This window comes from Sinohyriopsis cumingii, chromosome 5 (assembly GCF_028554795.1).
Source record: "Sinohyriopsis cumingii isolate HCF-2022 chromosome 5, ASM2855479v2, whole genome shotgun sequence".
Lineage (NCBI taxonomy): Eukaryota > Metazoa > Mollusca > Bivalvia > Unionida > Unionidae > Sinohyriopsis > Sinohyriopsis cumingii.
This window is the reverse complement of record NC_142965.1, coordinates 28659170-28680665: the sequence shown is the minus strand read 5'-3', so window position 1 is coordinate 28680665 and position 21496 is coordinate 28659170. Positions and strand designations below refer to the sequence as shown.

The window sequence follows — 21496 nt, the reverse complement described above, 5'->3', positions numbered from 1 at the left end:
GAGAAGCTACTGGCAAGCTTTCTCACATACCCACATTGGCTAAATCCGAGACTTGAACCCACGCAGACAGAGGTGAGATGGCAGTGATCCATAATGGAAAGCACTTTAGACCACTTGGCCACTCAAGGCCCCAACTTAATTTGTATTTCTACTAAAGTTTATTCAGATCTTTATATTATTAGAACTTGTGTCTGTAATTCTAGGATTATTTTGGGATTTAATTCACAATACCATAAGTTCTTATTTTTTCCTTTTCATTTTGTATTCTAGGGAAATAAATTATCTGTTGAATTTTACAAATCTTGTTGCTTTTCACTCTTTTCTGTTACTTATTTTAAGAGCATAGACTCATATCAATTAATGAATCAATTTCTTAAGCATAGCCAAATAGTGCTGATCCTTAACAACAGTGAAATTTTGAATCCCTGTACAAGATCTAAAACTTCAGGGTGTGTCATATTACTGCCAGATGGCTCTGAATACATACTGTCATCATCATATTCATCACTTTCATCCTTGGCCTAAATGATTTCATGAAAGTGCAAAATCCTGGCCCTGCTTTTGTGTTTTACCTTTTTATACAAATGTCGTTTACTTCAAAATTACTCATTCCTATCTCAACATCCAAAGTGGAATCAGTCTTATTGTTGTTTTCAGTTGTTAACTTGAGAGGATTTATTTACTTAAATTATTCACTGGAATTACAAAGTGCTCAATATTTTTGGACTAAATCACTATTTGGGATTAATATGAATTCATTCAAAGACACTTTGGATTATATCAATATGATACATCAAGACTGTTGGTATATAAGTACATGCAGGACTACTGGCACATCAACACATTAAAAATTAGAATTCATTCGGAGCATCACTAGAATTCATTGCAATCTCTATACATTTTGACTTGTGACAGAACGTTTAAGACTCACTTCACAAAGCTAAAAGTTCTTTTTTAAATTTTCACTTTGTATTCTATGGATATACAATAACTGTTTACAAAACCTGCTGGGTTTCCCTCTTTTCTATGACATAGTTTAAGAACATAGAGTTGTAACACCATCAGATACAAGAAGTTACAATAGTTTAATTCTACACTGCATATGTAACACAATAAGTTTTCATGGCAGCATCATCATATGTAGCAAAAAGTACATAGTACATTTAAAATACTTTGTGTGAAAGAAAGTAGGTACAGTTACATTTAATGATCCTGACTGGAAAGGTTACTGACTTACAGATCGTATAAAATTTACAATGCTGTATGGAATGATGTCAAAAAAGACAAATCCAAGTTACTGATCTGGTCTTGTCTTATATTCAGAATCAACTTATATGTGGATAAAGGACGGAAAAATTTGCCAAATCCGCTCATTTGACTTATACTCCACATCGACTTATAGGCAGGCAAATATAGTAACCAATCAAAAATATAATTTTCAAAATGACCACTATGGCAGCTATTTTGGCATTCAGTCAGATTAGCATAATTTTAATTTAGAATCAACTATATATCATTAAGAGTCTTCTCGTGTAAATCCCATATCAATATGACTTTCCACTGAGTAAATGTAGTAACAAAATTTTCAAGATGGTGGCCATATTGGATGTCACACCAGCACCATTTTCATTTAGGTCCAACCAGATATCACAAGACTTCGTTTGGTGAAAGCCTCATGTTAATATGGCTTAATGTCAGTAGTTGGCCATTTGACTAAGAAGGCTTTTTTAGTATTGTAAGAAGGAAACTACACGAGCTATCTCCAAACCTTTGTACCATGTTCATTTAACGTATTTTACCATAATCTCATAAAAATTCTTTCCAACGATAAAGGTATATTCAATACGTAAAGGCCTCACTCATAACTGAACTTGACAAAGATCTTGATGATGTTAGCCCGTTTGCCAAGGATGAGACATGTAGTCTCCAGAGCTGTAATAAGTTTGCCAAGGTTGATCAAAATCAAATGAGACATGTAGTCTCTAGAGCTGTAATAAGTTTGCCAAGATTGATCAAAATCAAATGAGACATGTAGTCTCTAGAGCTGTAATAAGTTTGCCAAGATTGATCAAAATCAAATGAGACATGTTGTCTCTAGAGCTGTAATAAGTTTGCCAAGGTTGATCAAAATCAAATGAGACATGTAGTCTAGAGCTGTAATAAGTTTGCCAAGGTTGATCAAAATCAAATGAGACATGTAGTCTCTAGAGCTGTAATAAGTTTGCCAAGGTTGATCAAAATCAAATGAGACATGTAGTCTCTAGAGCTGTAATAAGTTTGCCAAGGTTGATCAAAATCAAATGAGACATGTAGTCTCTAGAGCTGTAATAAGTTTGCCAAGGTTGATCAAAATCAAATGAGACATGTAGTCTCTAGAGCTGTAATAAGTTTGCCAAGGTTGATCAAAATCGAATGAGACATGTAGTCTCTAGAGCTGTAATAAGTTTGCCAATCTGATGCAAGGCCTGTCGTTATTATGTTAGCATGTTATAGAACTCTCTAAAACTTATTTATTATGCTGGTCACAATCTGATGGAAATTTTGTCTCCAGAGTGGCAACAAGCTCAACCAATGAAATACAATATTATCTCATAAATATCAAAATAATCAAATTCATCCATCTTAATGATACAAGACTATTTAACAAGTTTGATTGAAACCTAGTCAGAAATAGAGTTTCTAGAGTGTTAACAATTTCAACCAATCCATTGTAAGATCACCTCAGTGGTAACAAGCCCAGCCAATCAGATGCAAGATCACCTCATTAATATGTATGGATCCTGCCATTATCAGATCAGCAAAGATCTGGATGCCGGTATTTTAAGTTAGATTGAAACTAGGTTAGAAATATGGCCTCCAGAATGGTAACAAGCCCAGCCAATCAGATGCAAGATCACCTCATTAATATGCACCAATCTCATTATATAATTCATACAAGATCTTGATGATACACATATAAACATATGTTCTAAGTGTCATGTATATTTAATTTGCATTGTTTGTAACAGAACAAAATTTGCCAGTAGCTTCTCGTCGGTCAGTGGTTCTTTCCGTGGTTTTCCCAGGTTCTTCCTCCACCATTAATACTGGCCGCCATGCATAGCCTATCATGTGCTGAGAAATGGCATTAAACCCCACAACAACAACAACAACGGAACAAAATTAATAGCAACAACCTGTAATGACACATTTAATAATTATGGTAGGGATATAAATGTTTTAATTTTTCTAAGAACTTTGTATTCCCCCTTTGAATGTTTTTATTATAATTTTCACAGTTATCTGGATGTCATGTTAATTTTTGTGAAAAAGTCCCAAAATAGTTATCACAATTTCAGGACACACAGACACTCACAGACACACACACACACACGCAATACATGCAGGTTAAATAGTTTTCACCAAACAATAATACTTACAGGTTTCATCAAGTTCGGCTGTTCAGCTATCTCAACACATACAACAACAACATTCACAGCTGGTATCTTCCTAAGGTCAGAGGTGAAAGAACTGTGATCTTTGGACATAATCTGCGACAAATCTGAAAGAAGAGAAAAAATCCATCATATGCCAAAATACTCTCAGTTAGCTAACTACCTTTTGCCTCCAATACCACAATGAGTGTTGAACAACAAGGACAATCAATAAGATTCACAATACTCTGTAACAAAAAGGCCATGAAACTTTGGTGAAACATGTAAAAAAGAGTTAAAATTGTAATTGTGCCCTACTTGGTTGAGTAAAACTCTAGATTATTTGACTTCATAGTGATTCACACCAAGCTGGTGACTGTATTGGTCAGGTGCCAAATGGAATCTATAATGCAATAGCTATTTAGAAAATACCACCTCTGGTCAAGAAGTAACTGGAATCGTATTTTTACAAACTTAGTGTTCTTTTCTTGACATTCTGTCACGTAAAGCAGTCAAATCATTTTTAACATAATGTCAGCATATTCTATTACAGCAATTAGAATAACCAAATATAATGAGAAACGCTATCAAAACCACTCTTTTTCAAAAGATCCTCACTGAAGTAAAATTAAAGAGGGTATTTCTCAAACTTTGAATCCCATCAACAACTGTACTTTTCTAACTTCAAGTGAAGAAAGAATAGGTTTAAATAAGAAGTGTAAATGTAGGTCAAATGATGTCACTGGTCCTTTTCAAACAGTGATGAAGTATGTAATGTCAAATGCATGGGTTGAAAATGTAAATAATTAGCTGAAAATTCTCTCAATCAACAAAAAAGTATTTACAACATGTAAAAGGTATTAATACATAGTGTTTTGAGTGTAAAGATATTATATTAAATCTATTTTATTAGGCTCTCATTAACAGCAACAAGAAAAAAGTGAAGACAACATGCTTTGTAAAAAATGTCAAATAATTTATTTTAATATGGAACAATATAAAAAATTTGAACTAACAAACAATTAAATTAAATCAAAAATAAATTAAATCAAATATACATAACACTTCCCCCATAAAGAAAAAGATTTATATGATAAAGCTTTCTTTTTACCATAGATTAATTATACAGGAGGTTAAAATGCTGATTAAGTATTAAAAATAGGTCACATTAACCTATATTTGGAAAGGCTGTTTTACTTTTTAACTTGAATCAACATATTACTGGTAATTCTGAAACATCTATATTTCAGGTAGATGATTAACAAAACACATCTGAAAATATATTTATAAACTCTGAATGAAATCTTCTCAGAAATACAGTTTTTAGAGTGGTCAGAGCTTAACCAATTAGATGTCAAATCCCTTCATAAAAATGACCACATCTCAATCATAAATGATCAATTTCAAAACCTTTATCATATTATTCAACAGCCCATGTTCGATAAAAAAAATCTGTTCACTCCAATAATTCTATGCCAGATCACCTAATTAACTTAGACAGATTTTGCTTGCAAGTTACTGGGCAAACACATCCCTGATCTTGATGATACAGTAATACTATGAGAGATCACCTCAATAACATAGATAGATCTCATATGTTATTGGGTAAACATGTCCTTGATCTTGATGATACAGTAATTCTATGAGATCACCTCATTAACATAGACAGATCTCTTAAGTTATTAGTCAAACACATCCTTGATCTTGATGATACAGTAATACTATGAGAGATCACCTCAGTAACATAGATAGATCTCATATGTTATTGGGCAAACATGTCCTTAATCTTGATGATACAGTAATTGTATGAGATCACCTCATTAACATAGACAGATCTCATAAGTTATTGGGCAAACACATCCTTGATCTTGATGATACAGTAATACTACGAGAGATCACCTCAATAACATAGATCTCATATGTTATTGGGCAAACATGTCCTTAACCTTGATGATACAGTAATTGTATGAGATCACCTCATTAACATAGACAGATTTCATAAGTTATTGGGTAAACACATCCTTGATCTTGATGATACAGTAATACTACGAGAGATCACCTCATTAACAGACAGATCTCGTAAGTTATTGGGTAAACACATCCTTGATCTTGATGATACAGTAATACTACGAGAGATCACCTCAATAACATAGACAGATCTCATAAGTTACTGGGCAAACACATCCTTGATCTTGATGATACAGTAATACTATGAGAGATCACCTCAATAACATAGATAGATCTCATATGTTAGTGGGCAAACATGTCCTTAATCTTGATGATACAGTAATTCTATGAGATCACCTCATTAACATAGACAGATCTCATAAGTTATTAGTCAAACACATCTTTGATCTTGATGATACAGTAATACTATGAGAGATCACCTCAATAACATAGATAGATCTCATATGTTATTGGGTAAACATGTCCTTAATCTTGATGATACAGTAATTGTATGAGATCACCTCATTAACATAGACAGATCTCATAAGTTATTGGGCAAACACATCCTTGATCTTGATGATACAGTAATACTATGAGAGATCACCTCAATAACATAGATCTCATATGTTATTGGGCAAACATGTCCTTAACCTTGATGATACAGTAATTGTATGAGATCACCTCATTAACATAGACAGATCTCATAAGTTATTGGGCAAACACATCCTTGATCTTGATGATACAATAATACTACGAGAGATCACCTCAATAACATAGACAGATCTCATAAGTTACTGGGCAAACACATCCTTGATCTTGATGATACAATAATACTATGAAAGATCACCTCAATAACATAGATAGATCTCATATGTTAGTGGGCAAATATGTCCTTAATCTTGATGATACAGTAATTCTATGAGATCACCTCATTAACATAGACAGATCTCATAAGTTATTAGTCAAACACATCTTTGATCTTGATGATACAGTAATACTATGAGAAATCACCTCAATAACATAGATAGATCTCATATGTTAGTGGGCAAACATGTCATTAATCTTGATACAGTAATTGTATGAGATCTCCTCATTAACATAGACAGATCTCATAAGTTATTGGGCAAACACATCCTCGATCTTGATGATACAGTAATACTATGAGAGATCACCTCAATAACATAGATCTCATATGTTATTGGGCAAACATGTCCTTAACCTTGATGATACAGTAATTGTATGAGATCACCTCATTAACATAGACAGATCTCATAAGTTATTGGGCAAACACATCCTTGATCTTGATGAAAAAGTAATACCATGAGAGATCACCTCAATAACATAGACAGATCTCATAAGTTACTGGGCAAACACATCCTTGATCTTGATGATACAGTAATACTACAAGAGATCACCTCAATAACATAGATGGATCTCATATGTTAGTGGGCAAACATGTCCTTAATCTTGATGATACAGTAATTGTATGAGATCACCTCATTAACATAGACAGATCTCATAAGTTACTGGGCAAACATGTCCTTGATCTTGATGATACAGTAATTCTTTGAGATCACCTCATTAACCTAAACAGATTTCATATGTTATTGGGCAAACATGTCCTTGATCTTGATGATACAGTGATTCTAGGAGAGATCACCTCAATAACATAGACAGATCTCATAAGTTATTGAGCAAACACACCCTTGGTCTTGATTTAATATATATTCTATTAATCTGTTTAGACATAAAAGATACACACACTTCATTATATGAAATGATTTACAATCTATTCTGCAAGAAAAATAATATCCCAATTAAGTATTTTGTCCCTTAGTAATTTGCAGATATTTCTAAATTAACAACCTAGTTAAACAAACGAAGCATTACTAATCATTATTATTTATATATGTAAAAAATATTTTAAAATGGAATTGAGAGGGAAGGAAAGAAAGTTCTTTAAATTTTTTACATGGTTTCACGCATTCTGTGGTTAAAACTGAATATCTAACATGCAATTTTAAGATCTACTCCTACATTTCATTTTCTATATTTCTCTTACTGAATTTAAAACAATTTATAATTATTGGTGTAAAAAGTTTTAAGTTTCCAATGTTACAAAAGCAAATTTTTAAGTATATTATGTTTCTCCAAGAATACTTACCCAATCATTCAAACAATAACCCTAACTACAACACAGCCTTGGGTCACTTGGCTTGTGACCCTAACATACGGTTAAGAAGATGATTACTGAAATCTTCTTACCTACAAAAATTTCATCAGCACATCCAGCAAAAAGCTAACTGGCTGTGTTAACTGCAACAGTTGGGTCTGGTGGCCATCTATGCTGCTACCACTGGACCAACCAGATTCTAGGTTTCCTCTGCAACAACAAATCTCTGAAATGGAGGCTCGAGAAGGTTGACTCTGCCTGCAAGCCAACAACTTCTGTTATATCTTGGGGTAGAACATTGTGTTCAATCGTGAGGCTTGCAAAGATTGCTCAAAATGTCTGAGTAGTAATCTACGTGAGGCAATTCTGATCTGGTGAGACATCTGAGTACACCATGCGTATGACCCATTTCTGCCACTGAAGGGCTTGAAGCATAATATGCTGTGTTCTGGCTCACAGAGATTGCTAGAAACTTCAGAGAAGTAAATTACATGAGGCAACTCTAATCTGAGTACACCAAGAGCACGACCCACTTCAGCCCCGAAGGGTGATATGCTGTGTTCTGGCTCACACCAGAAGGAAGAAGCATTTGTATGTGCCATGACTTGTCTGTGGCTTCAAGTTAGTGCCCGAGAGTGTGAACAGGTTCTTCTATGGCTGCTGTTCTTGACCTGGCTATGGAAGAGAGCTTTGCCATGCAAGTAACTGTTTGACCACTGATGGTAACCTATTTGGAGCCTAATGGTGTCACGTGAACCACAGAAACTCCAATCATGAGAGAATTCAGATGGAGATAAAAGGGCATGAAGCTCTCTTACCCTGCATATAGGAGCAAAAACTCGGGAAATATGACCTGTATGATAGTGACTTTAATGAAGTGTAGACTAGAGGTTTGAATGGATTCAAATCGAGCAATGTTAAAACCCAGGATTGGTTCCATTTGGAGACAAAATGAGGGATATGATTGAGACCAATATTGTCTATAAGATCTAATAGGTCTCTATCCCTACAAGATCATGTTTGCCATGATGCTGGAATGTGTCCAATATCATGAGGCAATAGCCTTGGTAGTGATTGGGACCAAATGTTTCTCCTCAAAGAACCAGAGAAAAGTTTGCCAGTTGAGGGCTTAAGGCAAGCAGAGGTACAATGTGGTTGGTACAGCACCAGTCCTTGAAAACGTGCACTTTCCCATATGAGCCTTCACAGTGGAGGGTCTTCGTACTCTCAGGATTCTCCACACAACTGAATTGTTTGATCCACAAGCCTGTCCTGGTAAGAGTTGGGCATGTGGAAAAAGAGGATGGTCAAGGCAGGGAAGGACCACCCATGACAGTGGATGCTGAAGAAGATTTGGGTTGCTTGAAATCTTCTTGGGTATATCGCTAGAAAGAGTACATCGGTTACCCAGGGCATTTCCCATTGGAGAGGGGCTATCAGAATCATGTTGCCATTCGGATCCCATAACTTCTGGGTCATTTTCAGTAATAGCACCATGGGAGGGGAGGCCAAAGGCCCACAACACCTCCCAAATGAGTGACAGTGCATCCAGAGTGCAAGCTTTTGGGTCTGGAACTGGAGAGATAAAGGTGGGTAACTTGTCATTCCACCTTGTCAACTAGAGGTCAATCAATGGATGCCCCTGAAGTGCACAAATCTGAGTGAAAACCAATTGATGGAGAGACCATTTTGTGTGTAGGACATGACTACCTCTGGAATGATTCTTGGCCATGACACTAATGCTGCAGGGAATGTGTCTGAGTTGTATGTTGATATGGAGATTGTTGTACCCATGTAGAAAATGCCAAATCAGAACACACAGGTCAAGTGATTTGGTGCCTCCCTGTTTGAGGAAATAGGTCACCACCCAGAGTTGTTGGACCGATTGAGGACCATTATCGCCTAAGAGGCGATTTTTCCAGAAATGAAAGGTTTTGATGACTGCCTTAATTTCTAGTATGTTGATGTGTAGAGGAAATTTTCATGTCACTTCCTCCGATCATCAGCCAACCTGGATTGCCCCACTGATGCGGGAATTATCAAATTTCAGGCATGATCATGATTGTTTGATCAAGGGGACATAAAATGGAGCACCATTGTGCTGGCAAGGTCCGCATAAAGAGAGACGGCTAAGTGGGATCAAGTCTGCTGCCATATAATAAACTGGGCAGTTGCAAGAACTTTCCTAATGAAATCCATGTCCTGTTGGGAGGAGACTCAATGAGTTCAATGATTCTGGTAATGCAAACACAAGGGGGTCACAAGATTCCAGTCACAAGGGGGTCACAAGATTCCAGTCACAAGATTCCATTTGGTTAAGAACTACATAACCAGATTCTGGGATGGATGGTGGTCTGACTTACACAGTTCATTAAAAGGCCTAGATGATCTACAAGAGAAGGAAGTTTATTCCCACATCTGAGTGGGACAGAACTTACCATGTGTTTCTGTAGGATGTTGCACAGGTACACTGCCACTGATGAAGATGACGTTGGCTGGAACAGTGAAACGACAAAATCCATAGTCTGAGTGAAAGCTGATGTTAAGGCCAAAGGAAAGAATGGTCAGTGGATAAATGGTAAAGTGATAAGCGAAATGGAGAAACTTGCTAGAGACAGCATAAATACAGATGCGAAAGTGTCCATCTGTCAGATCGAAACTGATAGCTGAAAGAGGCGGATTACCTTGCTGTCTCCATCTTGAATTGGACAAGGTGACTCCAGCTGATGGTGGGCCTTAACTTGCTGTCTGCTTTTTGAAAAAGAAACAGCCTTGAGTAAAACACTTCGGATTGTAGCCTTTGTACAAGCTCCTGAGCCTCCCCCAAACTTTTTGATAAGCGACCGTATCTCCTGTTATAGAAAAGCATCCATCTCCCAATCTGACAGTGTATTCGTGAAGAGGGGATTGATGATGAACAAAACCTGAAGCCCCTCTGAATGACCTGGATCAGCCCCCCCCTCATCTGAGGGAATAGGGAGGTCCAGTAAGCTCACAAATCAGTTTCATACCGCCACTGTATGACTGCATCTTAGGGCTCAATGTTGGTGCACATGTGACTGAGATACTCTGTCTTAAGGCTCCTGAACATCCCATCACACTGATGGAGACTGAGTGGTTCCAAATGCCCGTGTGGTGGAGGGGCAGTTCCTGTGCTGCCTGCATCTGAATTTCCTCTATTCTTCCTCCAAAAGCAAAGGTGACCTAAAAATGGTCATCTGGAAAGGGAGGGTACGATAAGGTAGGAGTGACATGCATCACACACATGCAACTCATATCAAGAACAGACTGGCTGAACCCATCAAAAAATTGGCCATGGTATATTAAGCAACCCTGGTCAATGACCCTATCTATCTTGGTCATTGCCTCCCAAGCATGGCCAATGCTGGGTGTCTGCAAGGACATCCCAAACAAGCTCTGACAGGCATGGAGAAGATTTGTCTGCCCTAAAAACAGACAAACATTCATACGAACCACTACTACATTGAGTCAAGTGCCAGGAGGTCAGTTCTGAAAGAGTCTGGCATCATAAGTCAATATCTTTGTCCTCTATGATATATCGATTCTTGAAAGCAGAGGTCAGGGTGGGGGCATTTTGAAGTAGCCAACACCTAAATAAAAGAATCTGTCCTCAACAGTGGCTTGAAAGCTAATATCAGTCTGTTCCATAGTGGATTTAAAGGAATTCTGTTGCATGCACTGTGCATTAAGGTCTAACTGGGTCTACTTGTAACATTAGAGAAGACATACCAGGTGGTATTAACACTCAGTTCCATCCCTAGTAAAATGTGACTAGTTCTCCCTTGTGGACAATCGGTGAACATACAGAAGTCCAGCACTGCCCGCAATGACAACTGGTTTGTCAGGCGAATCATCGGTCTGGAAGCTGGCAGTATAAAAGACAGTTCAGCTATCACCAGTTTTGGGTGCTCCAAAGGCCTGGCTGGACAGAAAGATTTCTCACTGAAATCTCTGTTATATAACGGGCATGTCGCTGACAGTACAGTTGGATGGACGGATCTGTCAGTAAGATCCCTGTAAATCACAGTTGGCTGGACCAATTTGACTTAAATGGCTGGCTGGACGGCTGGCAACGGTGTGGTTTTAGTATGCATTAGATCCAAAGGATCAGGTATGAACAGTGTGTGGTTGGCCCAGATGTTGGCAGTATACAGACGGTCCAGCAGCGGTACTGTCTGCAACAAATGCCTGGTTAAATGGACAGACTTCTCAATGAAATCTCCAGTATAGTAATGATAAGATGTCGATGGCATGGTTAGACAGACACATCTATCACTAAGATCCAAGTATGAACTATTTAGCTGGATGATTTCAACAAAAATGTCCCCATGCTGGGATGGCTGGACAGTCATTGGCTGGACTGCTGGTCTCAGCCACACTGCTGGTGTCACCTGGATGATTTACAATGTCGAGACAGCTGGTGACTGTCAGATGGCCTGTAATGGTATGGCAGTATTAAGAGCAGGATCCCAACAGATCCGGCATGAACCTCACATGCCTTAACTTACAGGCCCGAAGGCCATGCTCATACATGTGGATTACTTACTCCTCTCGGGCTGCCTAAAATTGGGGAATACTCACCAACAAGTCAGTATGCCAACAACAAATGGTAGGTTGTCTTCCTTGATTTATTCTGTCTTTGCTTCCCTTCAATGCCATATGGACTATTGCTCTGAATGTGCATTTCATGCATTTAGTAAACATTTGTCTTGAAACAATACAAGAAGAGAAAACAAAGCATAGATTAGTAAATTAGTGTGTGACTAACTAGCTACTAGAGTAATTTGTAAATTAGTATATAATTAATTAAAATGGAAACCTAAACTTCCACTGACTATGTATTGTAGACATTGCAAAACAGAAATGGTGTATAGTATAAACAAAATAAGAGTTATGGTAGACTTCCATGCTCTGAAGTTGCATAAAAATCGTTTTACATTGATATTCTGCTGAAATGACACAAGCAGAAACTAGCAATGTGTTGAAATTACTAGGCTGTTAAAACACTATTGTAACAGAGCAGTGAAAGTGTTGTATGAAAATTCTACGGTACTATTATATACTTAAGCACAAATTTTGATTATTAATTAATCACAATTCTATCAGAAAAGTGTGAAATATGAATAAACTAAGCATAATTATCAAGCAGCACACCAGAATTTTACTAATATGAGCTCAGTAACAGTCAGCAAATAAAGTCAGAAGGTATGCCAACTCATAATGACCTTCTTATAAAGTCAACAATAGTGTGGTTAGATGGTTTTTTTACAAGATTAAGTCCTCTCAAGTGACAAATCACTCAAAATTTGTCAGAAATTGTAAAATAAAGCAGTAAATCAATAAATGTGCACAAGAAATCCATAATGAACATTGGATGGGACCAAGGGAACACAAAATTGGCTGGATTGTCATAAGATAAATTGTACAATGTGTAGTCTGTAAAGCAGCAAAACTAAAAACTGGTGACACCTGGTGGTATCAAGGGAGGTAATAGACACCAGTTATTATCCTTTGTCAATTGATATAGACAGGGAGAGATGAATTTCCGTCATTTAGTAGCGTTGGATTCGTGAGGTAGCAGGCTAATATTCCTAACGTACTGTCATCGCGGAACCGAACATACTGAAGTTCAATAAATGTAGGAAAATTAAATAAGGTGTACTGTGTAAACAGGAAATAAAGACTATCAGCAACTGATGTAGCAAAGAGGCTCTCACAACAATCTGCTAGTCAGGCCTTAACAAAAAACTTTGTGGATTCAACAATAACTAAAACTAACTCTAAAATGCCAATGATCAAAACAAGACAGAATTCAACAACATAAAGCTGCATATGAAATCTGCTTGAAATTCAACAATGCACCAGTTTTTGTTAAATTGTAAAAATCCAAAGCATGAAAACAGTCACTCCACTAATTAATGTATCCTTACAATTAATCTCAAGAGAAGTAGACATCTAAATAATAAACTCATCTGAGATCTCTTCAACATAAAATTCCATCTAGTCTGATGTCTTAATATATAGCAGTGTTACAAGATTTAGAAAGATAGAAATCAAACTAGTCTGAGGTTTTAAAATACAGCAGTGTTACATGATGACTTAGAAAGCCAGAAATAAAACTAATATGAGGTCTTAATATATAGCAGTGTTACAAGATGATTCAGAAAGCTGGAAATAAAACTAATCTGAGGTCCTAATGTATAGCAGTGTTACAAGACTGGGATTTAAAACTAATCTGAGGTCTTAATGTATAGCAGAATTTACAAGATGATTTAGAAAGCCAGAAATAAAACTAATCTGAGGTCTTAATATATAGCAGTGTTACAAGATGATTCAGAAAGCTGGAAATAAAACTAATCTGAGGTCCTAATGTATAGCAGTGTTACAAGATTGGGATTTAAAACTAATCTGAGGTCTTAATATACAGCAGTGTTACAAGATGATTTAGAAGCCAGAAAAAAAACTAATCTTAAGTCTTAATATATAGCAATGTGGCAAATTTGGTTGAAATGAAATGATCCTTGGTAAAAGTATACTGTGAAAGCCGATGTTTAGTGAGACATGCAGACAGGTGTTGTAACTCCTTTACATTATTCTGTGGAAAATTCATTCAAGGTTTCACCAACATAAAATTGCTGGACAATTTTATTAAAATTAAAAAGTCCTTGGAAAAGTAGTTATGGGAAGCAAAGTAAGGAAACTGAGTAGTCAGGGATCTTAACCCCTTTAAATTATGACCTGAAATGCTCGAAAAAACCTCTTTCAAAGTGCCATCAATATAAAAATGCATGCTAAATTTACAGTTATGATGCAAAAACAGAAATAAGTAGGAAAGGCAGTCAAGGAAAGAGATAACTACTCTAATGATTCAGTGGAATACTGTAAATGACAGTGAATCAGTCTCAACAATATCAAGCTTCATGTCAATTTGGCTGAAATCCAACAATTATACTGTAGAAATCAAAATCAGGAAAATGGGCAATCAGGAACAATAACTCTAGGAAATTATGTTATGGAATGCCGAAAATCACACTCATTCAAAGCCACATAAATATATGGCTTTTAAATTTGCAAAATTTGAATGAAATCCAAGAAGGCCTGGCACAGTTATGTTGTAGAACAGTTAAGCAGTCAGGCAATATGGCCACCACAACACCTGTAAATGATATCACAGAACCACAGAAATCCAATGCATTTAAGGTCTCATCAATACAAAGCTGGAAGGCAATCAAGGGCCTCAACTCCTAAAATATGATGACAAAGAAAACTGAAAATCAAACTCTTTCCAGGTCTTTTCATTATCAAACTGCATACCAAATATGGTTACAATGTAACTATTCTCAATGACGTAAACTTACAGAAATAAAACTGCAGGCTGAGAACTGGACTAATAGATTTATGGAAGTGTTTAACATTGGATTCTGTTGACTGTCCTGGCAATGCTGTGAAATGATGGGTCCAGTACATAAACCAGGGCTTTAAGAGTGTGCTATTCCAAGTGACTACCATTATCAGTTACACTGTGAACAAATATAAACTTAGCAAGTATCAAAAGTTTATGCATTACTTTTTGCATATATTGACGAAAAGACATGATCAGCCTTCACCTCTTCACCATTCACTGAAACCTGCAAATAAAAAAGGTTAGTTTTTTTTAAATAAAAAAATTGTCAAATATAATTTGTAAATTATTTTTGACAAAACTTGTCTTCTGGGTGTGAAAATCCAAGCCTGATGACTACCCCTCATTCCAGAACTAACCACAAACTATTTGTTTGTGATGGGCTAAGAAAAATTTTATGCAGATCAAATTTCTTCAAAATCAAATGAAACATTTTTGTGGCATAGTACTGACAAAGAAAATACAACTGAACATCAAGATGAGAATATATTAAAACATCTCAGGACAATTCTGAGTTTACAATGCAATGATCACATTTTTAGGTAAAATGATTTCAAGTGAAATGAATATCAAAGGTCACTCTCTGATGAGTCATAATATGGCAACAATAAAATGACATCAACGCTTTATTACAAATACATACAAAAACAGAATTGGCTGAACATATATAATTACTGTCAGTTGAATGAGGCCAACGTGGTTATGGCTTTATTAATTTCTCATCAGAAGAAAATGAACGTCAAGGCCCTTTGTTAGTCAATATTTGGCTTGAAAATATGTAAAGGTGGTATAGTGACTTTCAATAGCTGGCCTGAGGTTGAAACAGGCAATGACTCATCATTTCTGTCAGGCACATCTATGTATATGTATTGTAAAAAAGATATGGTTATGCTTTTAATAATTATTTTTTGATTTGCTTTTACTTTTTGAGATGATCTGCCAACCAAATTGTTAGGGACTAGCCACCTTAAATTTTAATTGGAATCAAACATCTTCAAGATTACCATGAATTCATTCCAGAAATGGTAACAGTGGGGCACAAGTGCTCCAAACCAGGAAAAATAGGATGGTCATTTAAAGAAAACTGGGGTTACAAACAGCCCTATCTGTTTCTTGCAAGAAAATTTAAAAACATACATCATTACCAGTCTCCTCTGCCACCGAGCAAAAGCCCTCATCATACAAACATGGACAGCCTTCCATCTGTATACAAAAACAGTGGAAACACGTGGATGACTGTAATCATATTTATGGAGTGGTTTTTCAAGATGTATGTCCCAGCCGTCAGAAACCACCAGCAATCCAGGGGCTTAGAGAAGAAAGCTCTACTTTTATTGGATAAATGCCCAACCCACCCCCTTGCTGATTCACTCGTAACAAGCCATGGAAATATCCAGGTGGAATACCTCCCCAAAAATACAACATCTATAATCCAGTAACTGGATCAAGGAATTATCATCACTTTTAAACAGTTACCATCAGCTGTTAATTCAGTCAACGCTGGACAGTGGAGAAGGTGTTATGACCTTTCTAAAGAGAGTGAAAATAAAAGAGGCTGCATTCATGGGTGGACAGGCTTGGAAAGCGATCACTCCTAAGATCATAGAGGGTTGCTGGTTTAAGGGTCTTGGGGCTGCATTTGACATAAAATAAGACAGTGTCAGAGACAGTGATGATGATAGTGACTTTGAAGGTTTCAGTAAAACTGATGTCATTAATGCAGAGGAGAAATTTGTACAGACCCATGGTCCTGAGATTGGTGTTCCTCTTGATATGGATTTGTGTTGACAATGACTGTCCCAAATACGTATCAGATGAACAAATTATTAATTATATAATGAACAAATTTGCAACAGAAGACGATTCCAACTGGAGTACCACAATTGTTGAGAGAGATGCAGATGCAAAAGTTGCACCACTTCCCTCCTCTGCACAGGAAGCAATTAAATCTGTTAATATTGCCATACGGTGGCTGGAGACCCAAAATGTTGACTACATAAAGATCATGCAGTTGAGAAATCTGAGGGATTTTGCTTAGTGACATAGAAATCAAGGAGTAACAACAAAAATTAGCTGATTTTTTTCAAAATGTGAAGTGATAATAATAATAATAATAATAATAATAATAATAATGAGGACTTTGTATAGAGCCTAATCTTTAGAAGCTCTACGTGCTTTACAACATTAGACAACACCTATAACATAAAAAACATATAAAATGATATCATTACAAAAAACAAACACCATGAAATTAGAAAACATAAAAACATGCTGAAAATATTTAAGGTAGGGAACATTATTAGGTCTTTAAGTTTGTTCTTGCAGTCGAAATAAGTGAGTTTTAAGAGCACTCCTGAATGGGATCATTGTGTCTTTGTGTCTAAATTCAGTGGGCAACTCATTCCACATAGCTGGGCCCTGGTATGCAAAAGAACGTTGTCCATATGACTTTGTTTTCGTAGTGAGAATAATGAGTATACAATTGTCAGAAGAGGAGCGTAAGTATCTTGCTGATGTGTACACATGGGTGAGGTCAGATAGGTATGTCGGACTGAAGTCTGTCAGTGAGACGTAGCACAGAGAACGAGAACAAATTTTGTGTTTGATTCTGGATCAAATGGATAGCCAGTGTATGGTGTGCTTTGATCGTGGTACTCTAAGTATGATCCGAGCAGCTATGTTTTTGAACTTTTTGAAGTTTCTGGAGTAGATATTGAGATGAACCAGACAGAACTGAGTCCAGTCTTGAAAGTACTAATGAACACACAAGTGTTTTAGTGGCATCAACTGAAAGTTATTTGCAAATGGAGCTGATACATCTCAGCTCAAGATATGCAGCCTTGCATATGTTCATGACATGTTGGTGCAACATGAGAGTACTGTGCAGAGTGACACCTAGGTTTCATACTGACTGTGTGAATTTAATGTTGGCAATACTGACATTTATTGTTTGAGGTAAAGGATGTGAATGAGAAAGTCTTTGTGTTGTGATCAGAATGGCCTCAGTTTTATCATCATTCATTGGCAGCTTGTTACATATCATCCATGATTTCACATCAGAAATGCACCTCTCTACACCTTGGATGGTAGCATCAACTTCAGTTGGGTGGCTAGATTTGTATATTTGGGTGTCATCAGTGTACAATTGGTGAGACACTGGATGATGATCTATGACATTTGATAGCGGCTGAGTGTATAGGATGAAGAGAATGGGTCCAAGAACAGACCCCTGTGGAACACCACAACTTAGATTAACTGGGCTGGAGTGAATTCCATTTGCAGACACAATTTGTGTCCTGTTGACCAGGTAGGACTTGAACCACAGTAAGGCCGTATCATGAATGCCAAATACATGCTGGAGACAGTGAAGTAATATATCATGGTCTATTGTGTTAAATACTGCAGACAAATCAAGGAGAGTGAGGACTGTAATCTTTCTGCTATCCAAAGCAGAGAGAATGTCATTAACTACTTTTAGAAGAGTAGTTTCAGTACTGTGGCAAGGGCAATATGCAGATTGTACATTGCTAAAAATACTGTTGGAATTCAGATGAGATACAAGCTGGAATAGAACAACCTTTTCTAAGATTTTTTATCTTAATGGAGATTAGAAATTGGGCTGTAGTTCTTTAAATCGTTATGGTCGAGTGTTGATTTCTTCAGCAGAGGCTTTACAATGGCAGTTTTGAAAAATGATGGGAATTCCCCAGATGAGAGAGGTATTAATAACATTAGTTAGTGAAGGCAATACTGGATGTAAGCACTCAAGCAGCAGTGATGTTGGAATTGGATCAAGTTCACATGACTTGTGCACTCTTGATCAAGACTGTAGGTACTAAATCCATAGAGACAGGTTCAAATGCTGCTAATAGTTGCTGCTGAAATTCTGTATCCCAACTGTATGGTGACGAGTCAATTGAAATTGTGTTGTCAAGCTTATCTCTAATGGTCTGTACTTTATCATGGAAGAAATTTGCAAACAGGTCCAGAAGGTCAACTAGAGAGAAGGTAGAAGTGGTGTATTAGTTCCTTGACATTAGCTTGTTAGTAATCTCGAAGAGCTCTTGAAGCTGGAACTTCCCATGATCTTAGTATATTTGTCAAGTGTGTCACAAACTGCAAGTATTATCGTGTTCTAATTTACATTGTTTTAAATTTGTAGACCCATTCAATTTATGTTGGTAAAGACTAACCCTTGTGAATTTTTTTTTTTCATTTTACTTCTACCGCAGTCAAATCTATCCATTGTTCGATCGACATTGTTTCTCACAAAGAGTGTTGATCTTTCATATTAAAAAAAATATGTCTACTTTGGATCAAACAATAAAACTAGAATGTATCCAATTCAGCACAAAAATTAGTGACATAGTATACCATGTGTGAAGTGGTACACGTGTTAATGAAAACCATGAGGACTAATGTTTTTGATGAGCTCCTCAATATACTGTAATTTATCCTGAAATTAATGTAGCTCTATGAGGAAAAAATAAAGTACACCATTATGAAGAGATATTTATTCACAGTTAATCTAAGCACGATTATAAATTGAGTATTCAACACTATAACTGCCAAGTCAACCCACCCCACTTTTGCCTCTACGTCGATCCCTTTATTGGTTTTATATTTTTTTTTACAGGTCCCTCGATAACTTGCACCCTCATTTATAGTGTGGTCGATGGTTTTGGAACCCATTGTGTGTGAATTATTGAGGGAGAGGTGTATGATAATTATACCAGGGTAGGATAATGGAGAAAAAACCCATTGTGTGTGAATTATTGAGGGAGAGGTGTAGGATAATGGAGAAATCTCATTACCACTAGCTTTCCATCTGATGTGAAGCGAAGACTAGAACATGGTGTCTCTGTGTGGATCTCTGTCCCTTTTGTTTGTCGGAGGGATTCCTCTAGTGCATTCACCAACTGCGAAACTCCTCTCCTGAAGGAGTAAGTAGACCACCTCTCCAAACGAGCCTGCTTTACCAGCTTGGATGTTGTCTGACTTTTATCTAGAAGGATGATAGTCAAGTTACAGGTAGTAAGTACAACTATTACAATGGCTTGCAAAAGCAGAACCCATTACATTCACATGCTGCCTACCTTTAATTTCATACAGTATCAATTAAGACCCTAAACCCGACACATGTTACCTTTCTGCTAATACTGCACATATAACATTTTGCTGAACCAAATATATTTTCGTAGAATATAAATGGCCTGTAACCATTTCTGTATGACAATGTAATACATGAGAAACTGACTTAAACGCAGCACTTAAATGAAATCAATTAAGCATAAAATGTAGGTCACATAGGTGTTGTATTTGCCAAGATGTCTCCACATGCAATGTTGTCTCACTTGGAACCAAACTGTGGTAGAAAAACTTAATGTAAATCTTGACAAATGGGGCACAAAATATTAGTCACATGACAGATCCATATACAACGCTGCATGCCCATGTGGTCACCAATTCTTGAGAAAAATGACCTAAACATAAAAATTTAACTTAAGTCACTGAAGCATGAAATTTTGGTTACAATGAAACAATTCTGGTAACAGGATATTCTACTGGGCAAGACACATCCACATTTTAGGTTACATGACTTTAGGGTTAAGAATGCCTGAGGAAGAAAAAAAAAACACATGCAAAAGCAAGATTACATAGAACGGAACATTATACATATGCCCTGTGTTTAATAGTTCTCTATGCTGGCACTAGCAGGGCATGACTGACTCTGGAAATTATTGATCAATGAGTTTCAATGAACCTTTGGTACAGAAAGCATAATTCTCTTATTAGAGTTACCAAGAACTTGACTTCTGAACTTCAGACCCCAAAATCTACAGGTTTATTTATACAAGTTATTCACAAAGTTAGGTGGTCATGAAACTAATTTAGAACAAAGTTTACTCTGCAAAATCAATTTATCTTTGAGCTAGAATGACCTTGTCTCCTGACCTTCATACCTAACATGATAGCCCTCCACAAACTCTGGTCAAAGCACATGGTCTGGAACAAAATTATTATGCAAAAGCCTTTTTCTTCTTTCAGTCAGTGACCTTGACCTTTGACTTCTTGCTATATAATTGTTGGGCTTCTTTCCAAGTGCTTGGTCCATGCCAACTATGTCTGGTACGGTTTTGTATTGTTAGGTTCTCTATGAATTAGAGTAAAGAACCTTGTCCAAGGTAACACCATAGTAGCCAACACAAGCTAACATTATGGATATTATGGTAGGATTCAAATGTGCACCTTTTGGTTGCAAGTTTGGGATGCTAAGCGCTGTGAAATCACAGTTCTGATCACCATCAGCTGTCTCTTTTATGACTTAACCGGAAGGTGCATCAGGTTTATTCCACATCCACATGACTACAGTGGGATCTATTATGTAGAACTATTACTGGCAGAAACCATTTTCTTCTTTCAGAGCCAGTGTGCTCAAGCACTGACCTTCTGACCCCAAAATCATTAGGCTTCATCCTTACCCCAGGTGCAATCTATGTACAAAGATTGGTCTGTGTACATTATATAGCACTAATGTTA

At 36.7% G+C, this 21496-nt stretch overlaps 1 protein-coding gene across 3 annotated transcripts in view; it reads right to left on the bottom strand.

The window, feature by feature from the left end:
* Positions 1–21496, bottom strand: part of LOC149798857 (protoporphyrinogen oxidase-like) — a 92679-nt gene that overhangs the window by 28149 nt on the left and 43034 nt on the right. For all 3 annotated transcript variants that reach the window (XM_089957762.1, XM_089957761.1, XM_089957760.1), the window contains exons 6-8: positions 19771–19961; positions 15122–15182; positions 3420–3541 (exon numbers count right to left, since the gene is read on the bottom strand). In XM_089957762.1, coding sequence (XP_089813888.1) covers positions 3420–3541; positions 15122–15182; positions 19771–19961 — 374 coding nt within the window. The remainder of the gene's footprint in view (positions 1–3419; positions 3542–15121; positions 15183–19770; positions 19962–21496) is intronic.